This window comes from Camelus bactrianus, chromosome 13 (assembly GCF_048773025.1).
Source record: "Camelus bactrianus isolate YW-2024 breed Bactrian camel chromosome 13, ASM4877302v1, whole genome shotgun sequence".
NCBI lineage: Eukaryota > Metazoa > Chordata > Mammalia > Artiodactyla > Camelidae > Camelus > Camelus bactrianus.
Genome location: NC_133551.1, coordinates 47,153,172 through 47,169,368, shown reverse-complemented (window position 1 = coordinate 47,169,368; position 16,197 = coordinate 47,153,172). Strand labels below are relative to the sequence as shown.

General features: G+C 36.9%; 1 protein-coding gene across 5 annotated transcripts in view; it reads right to left on the bottom strand.

Annotated features, from left to right (window-relative positions):
* Positions 1 to 16,197, bottom strand: part of EIF2B3 (eukaryotic translation initiation factor 2B subunit gamma) — a 104,643-nt gene that overhangs the window by 23,684 nt on the left and 64,762 nt on the right. For all 5 annotated transcript variants that reach the window (XR_006721700.2, XM_010946083.3, XM_010946081.3 and 2 more), the window contains 2 exons: positions 13,889 to 13,978; positions 342 to 469 (listed from right to left, as the gene is read on the bottom strand). Coding sequence is in view for 4 of the 5 variants with exons in the window: in XM_010946083.3 (XP_010944385.1) it covers positions 342 to 469; positions 13,889 to 13,978 (218 nt within the window). In the remaining variant the exon portion in view is untranslated. The remainder of the gene's footprint in view (positions 1 to 341; positions 470 to 13,888; positions 13,979 to 16,197) is intronic.

Genomic DNA, 16,197 nt, shown 5'->3' with positions numbered 1-16,197 from the left:
AGTCAGGAGTGGGGCTTCTTAGAGCCTAGAGAACAGGGGAACTGAGAAGTCGTGGGCAGAGTTTAAAGTTAAAAAGGTCGAGTGAAGAACACAGCCAAACCAGAGCTGTTAACCAGAGAGTGGATCTGAGGCATGATTAGCCTGCTCCTGAAGAGTATAGTGACAGGCTCTGCTTGAGCAAGCTGACCCAGAGCTCAGGGAGTGGCATCAGCTAGCCTGTCCAGCCTGTTGGCTAGACAAGAATCTGTTGCCTTGAGACAGGCATCTTGGGCTAAGGTGCCCACCACTTTTTCCAAAGGTGTTGCTTACCCCTACCTTGCCACACCAACTCAAGCACTGACCTAAGGACTTTGGCTCCTTTTTCTTTAGATCCTCCTCTTTTTCTTCTTGTCCTTGTTGTGATGAAGCTGAGGAGAACTGTTTTCTTACGAGGTATGGAATCAGTTCACTCCGGATGGAAGTGATTGACCTAGGAAGAAAGAGTGGTCAAATATGAGAAATCTGACTGTCTGGATCCAATTAGAATCAAAAACTGCGCATCCAAAAGAAAAGACAAATTCTTTCCTGTCATGCCACCTTGGGACTGACAGAAATCAGATATGACAAGAATCTGGCAGTTCTGGAGAAGCAGAGAGTCTAAGTTCTTTATCAGCTTCAGGCTGGGGGTAGGAGGGTATTGTACTGAATCTGAGAACCTTTCCCCTGATCTATACAGAAACCAGTCTTTTAAAAGTCCCATCTGCAAAGTGTGTGCCTGCATGTTTGTACGTGTGGGTGTGTGAAAGTATATTTTAACATGGTGCCTTGACTTTTAACTGGCAATATGCATGAGAAAGCAGAACGCTCTGGTCTTTTGAAAAAAGTTGTTAAAAAATTGTAAAAAATTACTCCATAAAGGCCTTGCGTATTTTCCGTTAGATTAATCCTGAGTTACTTATTTTTTTTGTTAGTATTATAAGTGGTATCTTTTAAACAATTATTTTCTTGTTGGTTTATAGAAATCCAACTCCCTCTATATTTTGATCTTGTAGCCAATTGTTAAATAATCTTAGTACTAATACTTTATCTGTAGATTCTGATAATCATACCAACTATGTAAACAACTTTCTTCCTTTCTAATCCTTATTTTTCATTCACCTTACCTTTTCATTGGCTGAGGTCTCCAGCATACTAATGCTGAATAAAAGCACTAGTATCAGTCATCCTTTATTCTTTTTTTTGTCTTTTAAAAGTTATTTTAATTACTAGCTAAGAGTCATTTGTAATTAGTCAAGTGTGCAAACATAACAATACATGCCCTTGCTTACAAAGCAATTACTTGCATGAAAATAAAGACTTGTAAATTTACATCCTTACTTATTCTTGATTTTAAAGGGGATTTTTCTATTTTATCATTTAGACTGACGGTTTTTTACAGTTTTTCCCTCCCCATCATCAGAGTTACTGTTTACTGACTGTCTTCTTTGTGTAGATATGGGGCTTCATGGTTCACAGCCAATAGTTGGCACATGTTATTGGTTTTGTAGATACCCTTTATTACGTTAAGGAAGTTCTCTTTTATTCCTAACTTGTACGAACTTTCATCAATGAATGGGTGTATCTTATTTAAAAAATTTTTTTGCATCTATGGAGCTCACTGTATTTTTTCTTCTTTAATCTGTTATAGTAATGAATTAAAAAAATTTCAATACTAACAGTTTGAATAACACTATTCAAAGACTATATTCATGATTTTTACTCTATACTAGAGGAATTACAGGTAATTCTTCTATTCTTTATGCAAATTATCACATTTTACAATTTTAGGCCATTTTCTAAGTTTCTTATCTTTCATTTTCTCATAGCTTCTATGGTACTGCTTTCCTGATTTGATTCACACTCTGCAAATTTAAAATCCATTCTAACGACTAAGTATTTTCCAAGCAGAGTTCAGCCTCCCTTCTACTTAAGGGTGGGCTCCCTGATATAACAGTTGTACTTACTTAGCAACGGCTATCACAACAAAGTTAACTTTCACGTAATTAGATCAGTCTAGGACAGTACTTGCAGAAAGAAACTCAGACCAAGGATTTGATGTGTAGAAGAACTTACTGAAGGCAAAAAAAATCCTGCACTATTTTATATCACTCAGACACAAGCAGTAAGCAACCCTGGCCAAGAGCTTTGGAGCTCTCTTTAATCTGGCCTCTCTGGGTCCCAGGAGGAACAGTGCTTCCTAGTGGGTATCAAGTCAGGATGTTGGGTCTAAATGACCAGGAATCTGTAACAGGGAAGAAGGGTCCTGATCTTTAGTACAGTGAGTATGTTTCTGATTTATATTTAGCAAAGGAAATTAAAGACTAGCATATGATTTTTAGTTTTCTCTCTCTGTGACCTTGTTTAGACTTTTAAATCACTAACTAATTAACTTAGCATTTAACAAGAATCTAGTAATATGCCAGTCCCTGTGTTAGGCCTTGGAAATAGTTTCTGACTTTAAAGAATTCATAATCCAGTGGACAGTCGCCTGACTATGGATTTAAGGAGATGAGTAGGAAATGAGGCTGATTAAGGAGGCAACGGAGTCAGATAATGAAAGCATTCTGTGGCAGTCTAGAAAGTCTGGACTGAGACAAGCTAGTGGTAGTTTTTAAGCAGGAAAGTAACAAGATCAGTTTTGTTTCTTATTAAGGTAATTCTGGTAGCAGTGAAAATAGGCTTGGGATAAGGAGAATAAAAAACAGGGAGACCAGTTAGTTACAAGACTCTGAAAGATGAGATAATGTAGCCTGAGAGAAGGGTTAATGCATAAGCAGCCCTATAAACCAGACTGCTGCCTCATACTTCCCCCTCTTCCCCCAGCCCCCACTCAAAGAAGCTCTGCAGGCTGACAGGACCACACAGATGGAGTGTAGGTAGGAAGGCAAGAAAGAGGTGGAGGCTGAGGAGGGTAAGCAAATCTATGAACCCTGGAGCTACACAGTTCATGGTTTTCGTCATTTTTAAAGGATCAAGTCAAATGTCTTTGAAAAATTCTATGTAAGCTGGAAGCTCTTGTATTGAATTTCAATGCGATTTTCTTCGGATCCTTTGATGGAGATTAAAAATTTCCATATGAATACAAAGAATGAAACAACACTTACGCTTAGCTCTTTTCTCCCCTTTTAATGTGCCAAACCAGTGTGGGTAGCAAATGTTCCTTGGCCCCCTCTGGTGGAAAACAAATCAGTTCCCTTAGAAGAAATGACAAAGCGTGGACAGCTGGGGGATTTCAGAGCCATGATATTTACATTATAGGCCAAACAGAACTGTCACTGCAAGAGGCAAGCAAACAAGCCTTGGCACATAGCCCCTTCAGGCAGAGATCTTTAAGGAGATCAGACAACGACGTGAGGAGAGGACAAGAAGCAGTCCTGTTAGATCCCACCTGCCACTGCTGGTGCTCAGCAATCAAGTCAGTTCCCATAATGTAGTTGGCTCAGCAATGTAATGGAGGACAAAATTCTCTTCTTGCTTCCTATTCAAAGCAGAGGTAGCTCAAAACCATGCCAAGAAGTGGGACAGGCCACTGTGAACCACTGTGGACATCCTGACCTTGGGGCTGAAGACTAGCAGCTGAATCCACTGCTCTGGGACTCGGCAACTTTACTTTTTCCCTTCCCTCTTACACACAGCCTTCCCAGAAAACACCTGCCTCATCTCATGAAATTATAAGCTTCAAAAAAATAAGAAATCACAAAGGAAAACAAAAGATTTGACTACTAGCTGCAAATAAACAACTCCACCAAGTTAAAAAACAAAATAATTGCTACAAATAGGACAAAAGATTATTATTCTTAATATATAAATGGATATGTGTTCAAAAATATACAAAAATATTTTAAAAGAAATAAATATTAAAACAAGATGTAATTTCTCCCGCAATTTAGTAGATTTAAAATAATTCTCATTACTCATAAGGATGCTTTGAGACTGTTACTTTCATACAATGAATAAACTGGTAAAATCTTTCCTGAAAAGCAATTGGCAATACATAACAAAAGTCTTGAAGATATTCATATTACTTTACCCTGTAATTTTATTTCTGTAAATCTATCCTAAGGAAAATATATTCAGCTCAATAAATATTTACTGAACAAATGAAATAATCAGATTACAAAAAAGGATCTTTGAACAAAAAGGCATTTCTCTTCAATGTTATTTATAAAAATAGAGAAACACCAAATATCCAACAATAGAAGAATAGTACTAAACATATATAATAGAATATCATATGGGCAAAACTCTGTAAAGAACTTTTTAATGACACAGAAAAATGTTCAAGAAGTAACACTGAATAAAGAAAGCAGAAGAAAAAATAGGAAAAAAAGCAGAAAGCAGTTTACAGCATGATCTCAAGAGGGCATATACAAAAATAAAATAATGGAAATAAATATATTAAAATGTTCACAATTATCTCATAGTAGTAGAATTATAGGTAATATTTAAAAAACATTTTTTGAATCTTCCAAATTTCACAGTCATAGGCCATTCTTCCCTAACTTCCTGTGGCATCACTCTCTTGATTTGTTCATATTTCTGATATTTCTTTGTTTCCCCTAAAATACTGGGTGTTTCTCAGGTTTTTTCTTTTTTGCCTGTATTTTTCTCAAGCTATTTGTTTCCTTGAGGTAGATCATCACTTGGTGGTTTCTTTGCTGCTCATTCCCAATGTAGACCCATACACAAGACTTCTTTCCTTTACTTTAGTCTCACATTTTCAACGGCCTGATGGACCCTGCCATTTAGATGACCCACAGGTATCTTAAACTCAATGTGTAAAACTGAACCCACCATCTTTCTCTCAAACCTCCCTGAACCAACACTGGTTACCCTGCTCAGGAATATGGATACTCATTTAGTCACCCACACCAGAAATGTGGTAATCATCTTGACTCCTCCTCCTTCTTCCACTCCTCACATAAAACCAGTCACCAAACACTGCTGATTTTATCCCCTAAAGCTCTTTCAAAACTGTCAACTTCTATCTCTACTGCTACTGACTAGTCCAAGCCACTGTCATTATTTGTCTGGATTCCTTCAGCTGCTTTTAATTGGTCTCTCTTCCTTCAGTCTTACCTCTGAAATCTACCCTTCATATTGTAGACAGAATACTCTTCCCAAAGCACAATCTGACCATGTCTCCTCTTCCTTCAATCTACCCTCTATGTTGCAGGCACAGTGACTTTCCTAAACTACAAATCTGATCTTATCTTAAATTTATTTAATGCTCAGGATAGTGGTTATTTTGTGTGCTGGGGGGTTAGTTACTTCCTAGGGGGTAGTTTGAAGGGAGGTTCTGGAAACTGGGTGACGTTCTATTTTTTGACCTGAACAGTAGTTACAAGAGTGTGTTCACTTGGTGAAAATTTACTGAGCTGTGAGAGACTTTTCAAATATCATCTCTCCTCAAAAGCCTTTCATAACACTTGCAGGTTTCTGTGCTCTCATAGCAAAGACAATTACATGTTATTGTTTTTGAATTCATATCATGTGTGAGTTCCATGCTAGGAAATTAATATACATTATCTAAAATTCTTACAGCAATCCTTATGGTAGGTATTATTGTCCTTATTTTATAAGTGAGGAAATCAAGGCTTAGAAAAGTTAGTTATCTCGCTTAAGGGTAACACAGCTTTTATAACTAGCAGCGCTGAAACTTACTCCACATTTATCTCAAAGCGCATGATTCTTTCCACTATACCATATTAGCTAGTATCCTGTGTTTTCTGCAACCACAGCACTTTCCACAGGACTTAAAATTTTCTTGCTGTCCCTCTACCAATAAACATCCTGTCAGTGCTAAATAAATATTTATTTGAATAAATGAATGAGTGAATGTGTGAATGATTGAGTGTAATCCCTCTAGGCCAGACAGCTGGCAATAATTTCCCCTTCTGATTTTTAGATATAGAATGCAGAGCTTTCCTAATTCAGTTTCTTTATTATTAATATTACTAGCATTAAAAATCCAACATTTGAAAAAACACATGATTATTAGTTCTGCTTAAATCTGAAATTTTTAGCATTTTGCCTTGATCTGTGATTAGGTCCTCCTTATGGCTACAAGCTTCCAGGGAAAGTCTAAAAATGATGTCCATGGTGAAGGGAAAAATTTGGCTACTTTTGCATTCTGGTTTTTCTGTTTTTATAAACAAGTCAAAAGAGACTCGAAATCCTCTATATGTCTTCCACTTCAAGTTGGTTCTTCAAAATATTAGTTAGGAACAAGATAGAACAGAAAACCTACTTTTCTTTTCTTTCTTTTTTTTTTTATTGAAGTACAATAGAAAACCTACTTTTATAAGGCCTAGAACTCAAGTCTGCAGGGCAGAATACTAAAGGCTTGGGTTTTCTCGCCTCTTCTCTCAGTAGAGCTGTAACTGAGACGAAAAGGTGATTGCTAAGTTAACCCTATGCTTTGTTTTCAGGCTTTTTTTTTTTTTTTCTGCCTTCAAAGAAAGTAGATATAATCTGGAATAGTAAACAGGAAATAATTTTAGATTAAAAGGTACTGATTTTAGAGACTGGTAGCTGGTGTACAGTATTCTATGATATCCATTTTCCCTTTTTTAACGTAATACTGAAAGCTCATTTAAGAATACATTTTCAATGGTGGTGCATATGGCTTGAGTGAAAAACATATTCAGATTCTACAGGCTGGAGGGACCGCTTGGACTTAGGGGAATTCAATGAACATTTTATTCATTCGAATTTACTCACTGAGTACCCAAAGTGTGCCAGGCATATTCTAGAGAGTGGAGATATAATAGTGAAACAAAATAGGTAAATGCATGCCCTCATATGAAGTTGATGGTTTGGTTGACTTTATATTTACTGAACATCTACTGTATGTCACAGATGAATCAGAGGTGGTGTCTGCCCTCAAGGAGTTCAAAAAAGTAGAAAGGACAGACATGCACATTTAATTTAATAGGATGCATGTAATGATTGAAAATTATACAAGATCAGAAGAGAGAATGATTTTATTTATTTACTTCTCCTAATGGAGATAAGCACAAAATATTATGCAGCAGAAGTATCAATTCTAAGTGGAGGTGATGGGAAAAAAATTGAGAGAAAGGTTCCTACAGGAGTAACATCTAGGTAAATTTTAATGGATATTTAGGAATTTGTCAGAGAAGGAAGCAAGAAGGAAAGTACACCAGTTAAGTACACCTAATTGATTTTGAAGTGTTCTTTGTACTGTAAGGAAACTAATGTTTGGGCTGTCCTAGTAATGCAAATATCCCTCCCCTCTTTGTTGTTTATTTTTATACTATGTTCATAAGTTAACTTATATAGGAATTATTTTTAAATCCTATCCAAACTAAACACATCTTTTCCTGTGGTTTTAGACTTTCTGGTTCCATATGATTCTTCTTCCTAGGAGTGCTTTAATTACAATATTATGACATTTTAAAAGTCCTCTTTAAAAAGGTTATCTTTCCTATCATATCATGGCCCCCCCCGTGATAGCGTAGGCAAGGCTCAACTGGGAAACTCATTCTTAAGTTAACTTTAAGTCAATACAATATGCTGCTAGGCCTTTGTCCCTTTCTTAGCAGTGAGTTATTTCCAGAAGCTCCAGAGATAAAAATGAATGTAACCAAGAAGTCCAGAAGAGACCATTCTGGTTTATTCTTGGCAGCACCTATATCTTCAGATGTCGGTATACAGCCACCACATAAGAACTCCAGTTAGAACAAATTCTTAGCTTAATTTTGTTCTGTTAAGTAAAGGCTACCTCATGCAATCTCCAGGACAGCTAAGGACAGGAAATCAAGTACAGCTAAGTCATATGGTTCTGGCTTATCTCCCATGGCTACATGGTCCTTCAACTGTTTCTTAACTCTTCTCTGCCTTCCTATGGTGACTCATGGCTTTCCAGCTAGTCTATAACTTTGTCTCACATGTGGCTTTAATTATCACCCTGATTCTGACCTGGAAGCATGACTGCCCATCCCCAATTCCTGACTTCAGTTTGTGGGGCCCATCCTTACTCCTCTGCATCCCCATGTAGCTAAGACTAGGAAGTTGTGACTGCTCTCCCAGGTATGTGTGCACGTGAATGTCTGTAACAGAGAGATATCTCATATAGGTGGTAGACGCTGCTAGCAATTAATTCATCAACAGTGACAGATTTTGTTGGGTCTCTGACTGTATGACATTTAGCACATGACTAAGCCTCATTTTCCACATCTATAATATGAGGATAATACCTAAATGAGAGAACTACTTTAAGGACTGAATGAACTGAAGTGTGAAAAGTACCCAGAATAGTGTCTGGTACATGGTTGGTGCTGTTAGAGGTAATTTTCATCTCTCTTTCTCTCCTCTTGCTCTGAAGGCCAAACCCTAAGACTAAATGTCCTATACAGATGGATCAGGTTCTAACACTAGAAGAGGTTGATTATAACTTTGGATTCATCTGGACAGGAAGGAAGTATTCAGCTTTAATTCTTTCTTTTAATAAGATTAATCTCCTCGTCTCTTAAAATGGCTAGCAAGCCTAGTGGGTTAGGAAAAGGAGATAAAGACAATTTTTTCTGGGTTTCTGTACTAAAAGGAAACCAGAGCTAATTCTGGTATAAACTACCTGTCTTCCAAGGCTCAGAAAGCCAGCATATTGTTTGAGTCCTTCATAGGGTCAGTCTCCTTTTGGAGCAACTCCTACTAAGCCAAATAAAAAGCTCCTAAGAAGCCAGCTTCCTTAGGCTTAGATCAGTTAACATGTAAAAGATGAGAAACTTTTAGCTCATCACTCAGCATCAAGAGGCATCACAGTCACAACACTCAGGCTAAGCTCTGCTCTGGCTGTGGACATAAAATCCAAAACATTCTGAATTAAAATTTTCAAGACAGTCTTTGGAACATCCGTCATACTGCATTCAGAAATGGATAAACATATACATGCATATCTTTTTTTAAAAGCAAAAAATAGAATCATATTACACTGAAAATATATAGTAATACTGCAACTTGCTTTTTTTTTTGCAACTTGGTTTTTAAAACATATCTTAGAAATCGTTCCATATTGCCACAGTCATACTTCATTCTTTTAACAGTTGCACTATAATGTAACTAATTACCCTGTTTAAATTTTTATAAATTTTCCTTATTATGAACAATGCTGCAAAAATATTTTGCAATGAATATTTTCATATGTTTAAGTAAAGAAAAAGTATTTCCATACTTTTAAGTAAATATTTCTGTGAGATAGATTCTTTGAAGAGGAACTGCTTAGAGTATACAATTTTAAGTTTTGACAGGTATCAACTACCTTGCCAAAAGTTTATATAGAATAGTATAAGAGAACTTCCCCACAGTTTTGCTAGCTTCATCACAAAATTTAAAAATCTTTACCATACAATAAAGATAGTATCCTAAAACTGTTTAACATGCATTTTCATTTATGAGAGTAGGCATCTTTTCTTAAGTGTACTAGCTTTTCCTACGAACCAACTACCTATAAGTTTTGCCCATCTCCTATTGAGTCATTAGTCTTTTCCTAAATGATTTTAAAGTGTTCTTAGTACAGTATGGAAACTAGTGTTTGGGCTATTCTGGTAATGCAAATATCCCCTCCCCTCTTTGTTGTTATTTTTACACAATGTTCATCAATTTATTTTTTCCCCTACAACACAAAATTTTAAAAATTGTTATTAGTCAAACTTACCAATCTTTTTTTTAATGGCTTCTAATATTTACTTGATACTTAGAAAGCTTGAGTTAGTTCTAAGATCACATACTTGATAAAGCTAAGTGCCTCAGTGCACATGTAGACTAGCAGACATTCAGCCAAAGATACCAGCATCCAAGCCAAATAGTGGCATTCCTAAGGCAACTCCTGTCATATTCTTATTACCCCAGGTACTACTTTCTGGGCCCGTGCACTACTTTAACTGGTGTGTGTCTGGGACATGGCAACACTGGTCAAATAGGTAATGATGCAGACAGATCTGCAATTTAGAAAGCCCTTTGGTAGTTTTCTGGAGAATGGATTAAAAGAGGAGAGTCTGGAGGCAGAAGACTAGCAAGGAGAATGCTTTATTAAACCAGCTGAGAGATAATTCACCATTAGCTAAAAATCAATATTGAAATACATTAGGTTATGAAATTCTAGTGATGGATTCTGTCACTAAAGTTAATCTGATTCACTGATGTTACTTCAGCCCAATAACCCTTCAATCCCTCCCTCCCTCCCCCTGCTACTGGAGCATCTCTCTAAAGCATAGCTGTCATGACACTTTTGCTACCTGAAGTGCTTTCCCATTTTAGTAAGACTAGGGATATCTGACTCATTTTTTCCCCTCTTGTTTCATAATATAATTTTCTCAAAGGCAATGGCCTATAAGACTTTGTATTCACCTTGGTATCCTCAGCCCCCCAACATAGCAATTAGAATATATTTAGGTATTTATCAAATGTCTGTTGTTTTGAATTAAAAAAATTGTATTTAAGTCCAATTCATTTTTTAAGCTTTAAAAATCATTTTTTTGAAAATTTAATTTACATATAATAAAATGCACTTATTTTAAACATACAGTTCAATGAGTTTTGTCAAATGTACACTACTGTAAACACTACTTCAAATCATGACAGAGTACTTTCACCTCCCCCATTCCCTTGTGCTTCTATTATACTACTCTCATATTACTTACCACATTTTACTGTAATAATTTAACATGTCCCCTCTCCCTAAACTGTGAGCAACTTGAATACAGAAGCTCCATCTTTTTATCTTTAGAATTTAACAACACAGTACTTGACACACAGTAGGTGATCAATGAAAAGTTCTTACTATGCACCACCTACTGCCTTGAGCTTTTTACAAGTATTTTTCCCAACCACCATATGGGTCAGGTACTATTCGTCCAATGTGCAGATGAGGGAAGTGAAGTACAGAAAGGAAGACACCTGTCCAGGGTCACACAGCTTAGTTACTAAACTTCTGTGAAATAGAGTACTGGTTTTCTTCTCTCCACAGCTTTCCCTATAGCTTTTGCAGTTAGTCAACTGCAGAAATACTCCTCTCTTGTTTAACTACTGATGTATTAAGTAACTTCTGCTATCTGAGTTGTCACCACATCTCCTTTCCTACCATTCACCAAGCATATACTGAATGCCTTACCAATCCAGGTAGGTATCTAATCTCAAGGAATTTTGGTGGAAGACATTAACATGTAAACAACTGAAAAAACATACAGGGCAGAATTTTAACTTTCACAGGTGAAAGATACAAGATTGCTAAAGCACTCCTTTCTTAAAGCTGTGTCTCTTAGGTTTACTTTTTCCTTTCCATCCCTAAAGGAGTCATCATTTCATATCCAAATTCTTATAAATGCATCCTACTTACCTTGACTCTCTTTCCCATTCAGAATGGTCTATATTCCCCTGCCAGGTCACATCACTGCTCATCCCTTACGGGACTATTCTGTTTAAAGACCTGTAACTCCCTGCTCAGCTCTCAAGGCATTCTACATGCTGCTCCCACCAACTAATCAATCCCATCTCCCATAACTTTGAGACAAAACCTCCATGATTCCAGCCAGGAATAAAGAATCTCCTTCGAGTACCATTTTAATTTGTCCTTCTGTGCCTTCTTATTTTCCTAATACTGTACTGAAATTTATCAATTTTCAATATAATGCCTTTAAGCTGAACAATTCTGAGAGGTAGAGGGTAGATGGGGGAAGAAAGAAATAAGTGTGTCTTTAACAGACCTTGAGATGGGGAGGTAGTTTGAGGTGAGGCTCCGTATCCTTTTCTACTGCAGCAAGCTCTGGGAAAGTCCCATTTGGCAGAGCTGCTGGCTGGGAGCCACAAAATCACCACCCTATTTAGGCTTATCCTCAAGGCACATAACCACTGCACAACACTTGCCAGGTGTGGGAACTGCTACTGGTGGCCAAATGAGCTAAAAAGGAGCTGCAGCAGCCAGGATGAGGCTAGCTTTGTTGCAAAAATGCCTGCATATCCAAACACCAAAAGCTATAATCCCATTTGGTAGTATTAAGGAAGTGTTGTTGGGTTTTGTTTTTTTTTCAAGTATGATAATGGTACTGAGGTATTTGTTTATGTTTTAGGGATACATACTGAAATATTTATAGTTACAACTGAAATAATTACAGATGAAGTTATATAATAATGACCTGCTTTAAAATAATCTGATGTGACAGTGGGAAGATTGATGGCAGCAAATATAAGAGACTGGCCGTAAACTGATAACTGTTGAAGCTGTATGATGGATACATGGAAGCTCACTACATCACCTTTTCTCCTTTTGTATCTGTGTGAAATTTTCCATAGGAAATAGTTTTTTAAGAAAAATCATGATCTCTACTATTACTGTATCCCCTCTCAGCATGTCATGGTCAGGACCTATTTCACAGGGCTCATATCCATTTGGGAATAAAACATAAACCCTTTAATGGTGAAGTGTTAACTTCATTTTTAGAATATGGATAGCCCAGACTGGTAACTGGAAAATGAGCCCTGAATCACTCTAATCTAGGTAGCAAGTTTCCTAGTTGTTTAAAAAGCATAGTGTCTACAATCCACCGTGGCACTAAGGCTGTAGGTTCCATGAGGGCCCGTGTCTGCTTATTACTGATTCTATAGTTAATCTAGCGCAACGCCTGCCTCATAGCAGGCGCTTAATAAATATCCGATTGAATGAAAGAACAGTGAGTCAGAGGGAAGCAGGGCAAAAGTGTCCTGGCGAGAGAAAACAGGGAAACAACAATCCCTGGGAAAGCTTTCCAGGAGTCCAAATGGCTTGTTTCACCATTGACTCTGTATAGGCCTTTCTGTAGAAGTTTAGCAGGTAGTGTAGATTGGTGAGGGTTAGGATGCTGCAAGAAATATCATGCTGGGTACAGAGGAAAAATTCTCTTTCTCCTGAATATTCCTGTATATATCCAAGTCCATCAGTCAAGGGCATGCTTAACACTTAAACTCAGGTTCACAGACTTCCTTCCCCAGATGGTCTGAGGGAACTTGCTGCTATGGTACCAGCCTGCTTGCTTTCCAGTCTACCAGTACTATGCAAGGAAGGAACTTATCTAGCAGCCAGCAAGGAAGACTAGCCGCTCCTCTTCTTAACCATGCAATTACTAAACCTTTGCCTTCCTTTTCCTCTGAGAACTCTAGTCGCATTTCCTATCAAAAATCCTTGATTAAAGAATAAAAAAATAATAAGTAAAAAAAAAAATCCTTGAAATCAACCACAAAACTAAGTTTTCTCTCTGGAAACCCGTGTACTGTGATCTGTCAGATCTAAGGCCCGTAGTTCTGTTCTCAAAGCAACATCTGAGAAAATATCAAATTTTGTTTCTGTTCTCAAAGCAACATCTGAGAAAATATCAAATTTTGTTTCTTTGCATTCATGAAATTTCACTCAGTTAAAGTCTATGAAGACTTCTTTTCTAAAATTGGAGGGCAACTTGCTCTTCTTTCTTTCCTCCTCTTGGTAAGTGTCTGACCCTTTGCTAAGAGGGCCCATCCGTAGGATAACTGCTTAGACGAAGGACATCTGCTTGGAGGCAAATAGCACTAGAGCTGGGGAGCTCACCCTTGTGGAATGAAGTAAGAAGAGCCTGAAACTATGCAGAAAGAAGCTTCATAAACTACTATTAGTTTTACAAAAATAATTTGCTGGTTTATCATAGCACAGGCCCCTAAAGTATAAGCAGGAGACTTTGGTATAGACCAAGTAACAGTATGCTGATAACATGATTTCATTTCTATAACAAACTGTGTTATTTATGTAAACTGATTATCTAACATTGTCAAGGTTTAAAACTGTTAGCTAAGTCATAGGGTAGCTTAAACACTGTGGGTTTGAGTCTATCTCTTTCCTTCTTACTTATTTTCCATTAGGAAGTCCACAACGTATTTTTTCAAGCAGTAGAGATGGGCATCCACAAGGCCTGTGTGGAAATGTATTCTAGGGTGCCTGGAAAAAAGAGAGAGAAGAGGGTCACAATCAATTAACATGAGTTCTACCCTATTATTAGGTAGCAGGCATTAGAAAGTGTATAAAGGTCAGAATCATGGGGCCTACAACCCACCCTGGGGAGAACGAGAAGGTGGGTACCAGCTCCAACTTTACCATGGAAAAGGTCTTCTCTTTAGAGAAGCCCTATCTCACACTTTATGAGGTCTTTAGGCTTCCAAAGATACTACACCAAAATTGGTGGGCCATCAAGTCACCGACAAGTCAGCTTCTTCTATTCTACCACAAACTCCTACCCACAATTCTTATAACTAACATTTTCCTGCTTCTACTCCAACTGCCCCACTTCCTGCTTACCATACTTTAGCCATGCTTCCCTCCAGTATTTGGCATGTATTACTCCATTTTCATAGAAGATGAAATAAAATTCTTTGAGTACTTCCTAACTCCCTACTCTTATTTATCAGAACTTCCCTAGATATACTTCCTCCAGGAAGCCTCCTCTGACAACCCAAGTTTGTGTTCCCATAACACTTGGTGCCCACCTCTACCAGATAACTTATCATACAGGGAGGTAACAGTCTACTTACTTGTGCTCTCTCCCACTAGACCAGAAGTTTCCTGAGGGCAGAGATTTATTTTTACAGTCTTAGCCTTAGCATTGTATCTCACACAGAATAAATGTTTAATAGATAGTTGTTGAATAGACAGATGAATAAACTAGGTCAAATTAAGGCATTTGCCTAGTTGCTATCTATTTTAGTTTGCCGTCTTTGGTTTCAGCCTTAAATGCCATGCTTATACTGTTCAGGGTCAATGTATTTAATAAAAACTGCTGAGGGAGGAGGGAAGAAGTAGGGTAGAAAAATGTCAATTCCAATCACAGCTGCCTGGTTGTCCTCTTTCTTCTACTCTGTGTTTCTTTGCTTTGACTATATAATTTTAAGGAAAATTACTCTCATGGGATCTAAATACCCTAGAAGTAGTTTATCAAATAGATTAAGGTACTTTCACTCTTTTGGGAGAAGGGGAACAAAATGTTTCCAAAACAGCAAGAGAGGAGTCAGACTTCGGATCTCACATCCATCACACACACACACACACACACACACACCCTCACGAGCCAATTAATGTATACGATGAGGATAAAGAAAAAAGTAGAAGGTATATCCTAGTTCTAACTCTGAGATTCTTGAGTTCTGAGAAATTCTTCAGGAATAGATTTTACATGAATGTTGTTACTTACCTTGTGGTGCCTGGGTTTTATCTGAAGTCCCCCCCTGATAATTCTCTCCTTGATTTAACCAATTTGGAAAGTTGTACTCTCCTGTTCAGGCCCTTGGTTTACAAATTCCTTGAATCATTCAGCACACTCTACTTACGTTATTTCATCCTCACAACTACCTCATGTATTACTCACATTTTACAGCTAAGTTTTAAGTCAACTTGTATTATATAGCCAGGAAAGGAATAACTTAAAAGTTTAAATAATCATCTTCTAAACTTTTATCAACCCTTAGCACATATGGCACTAACATTCATGCAGCATTTTATAGTTTATAAATATTTTTTCAACTTTTTACTCTCATCCCATAAAGTAGGTAAAACAAAAAAATTCTTTCATTAAAAAAAAAGTTCCAAAAATTTAGCTGGTATATTCAAGGCTAGAGATTTAGCTACAAATTTTGAAAACAATGAAGGAACAGAGATAGGCAATTCAGAGATGGTTTTTTCTTTCAGATTAAATTTATACTGAACGTAAATTTTGGGAGGAGATTAATGCCTTTTAAATTATCGAAAAGGTTATTTCCTTATTTTTTCTCCCATTTTATTGTTTCTAAATGATATTAGAAATAAGAATTGATATTTTAAAATAAAATAAACAAGTAAAACCAAAAAAATCTCAGTAAAATCTGGGTAACTGGTTGATTGCTCTGGGCAAGGAAGATGTTTTGGATTTGTATAAAATAAAGTAAGAAATCAGTAAATTGAAATGATAAGACATCTAGAAATAGTTATAATTTTTATGTTTTAAAAAATAATTGAAAACAATTTTCCAACCATAGGAAAAGTTCACTGCAATAAAAAAAATATGTAAAAAACTTTTGGGAATTCTTTCAATGATGAAAGCTCAGAGAAAGGGTATAAAAATTTTAATCTTCAAAGTCTATAAGATCTTTGAAAAGCTCCCACAGGTTTCTTCTCTTTGTCTAAAGTAA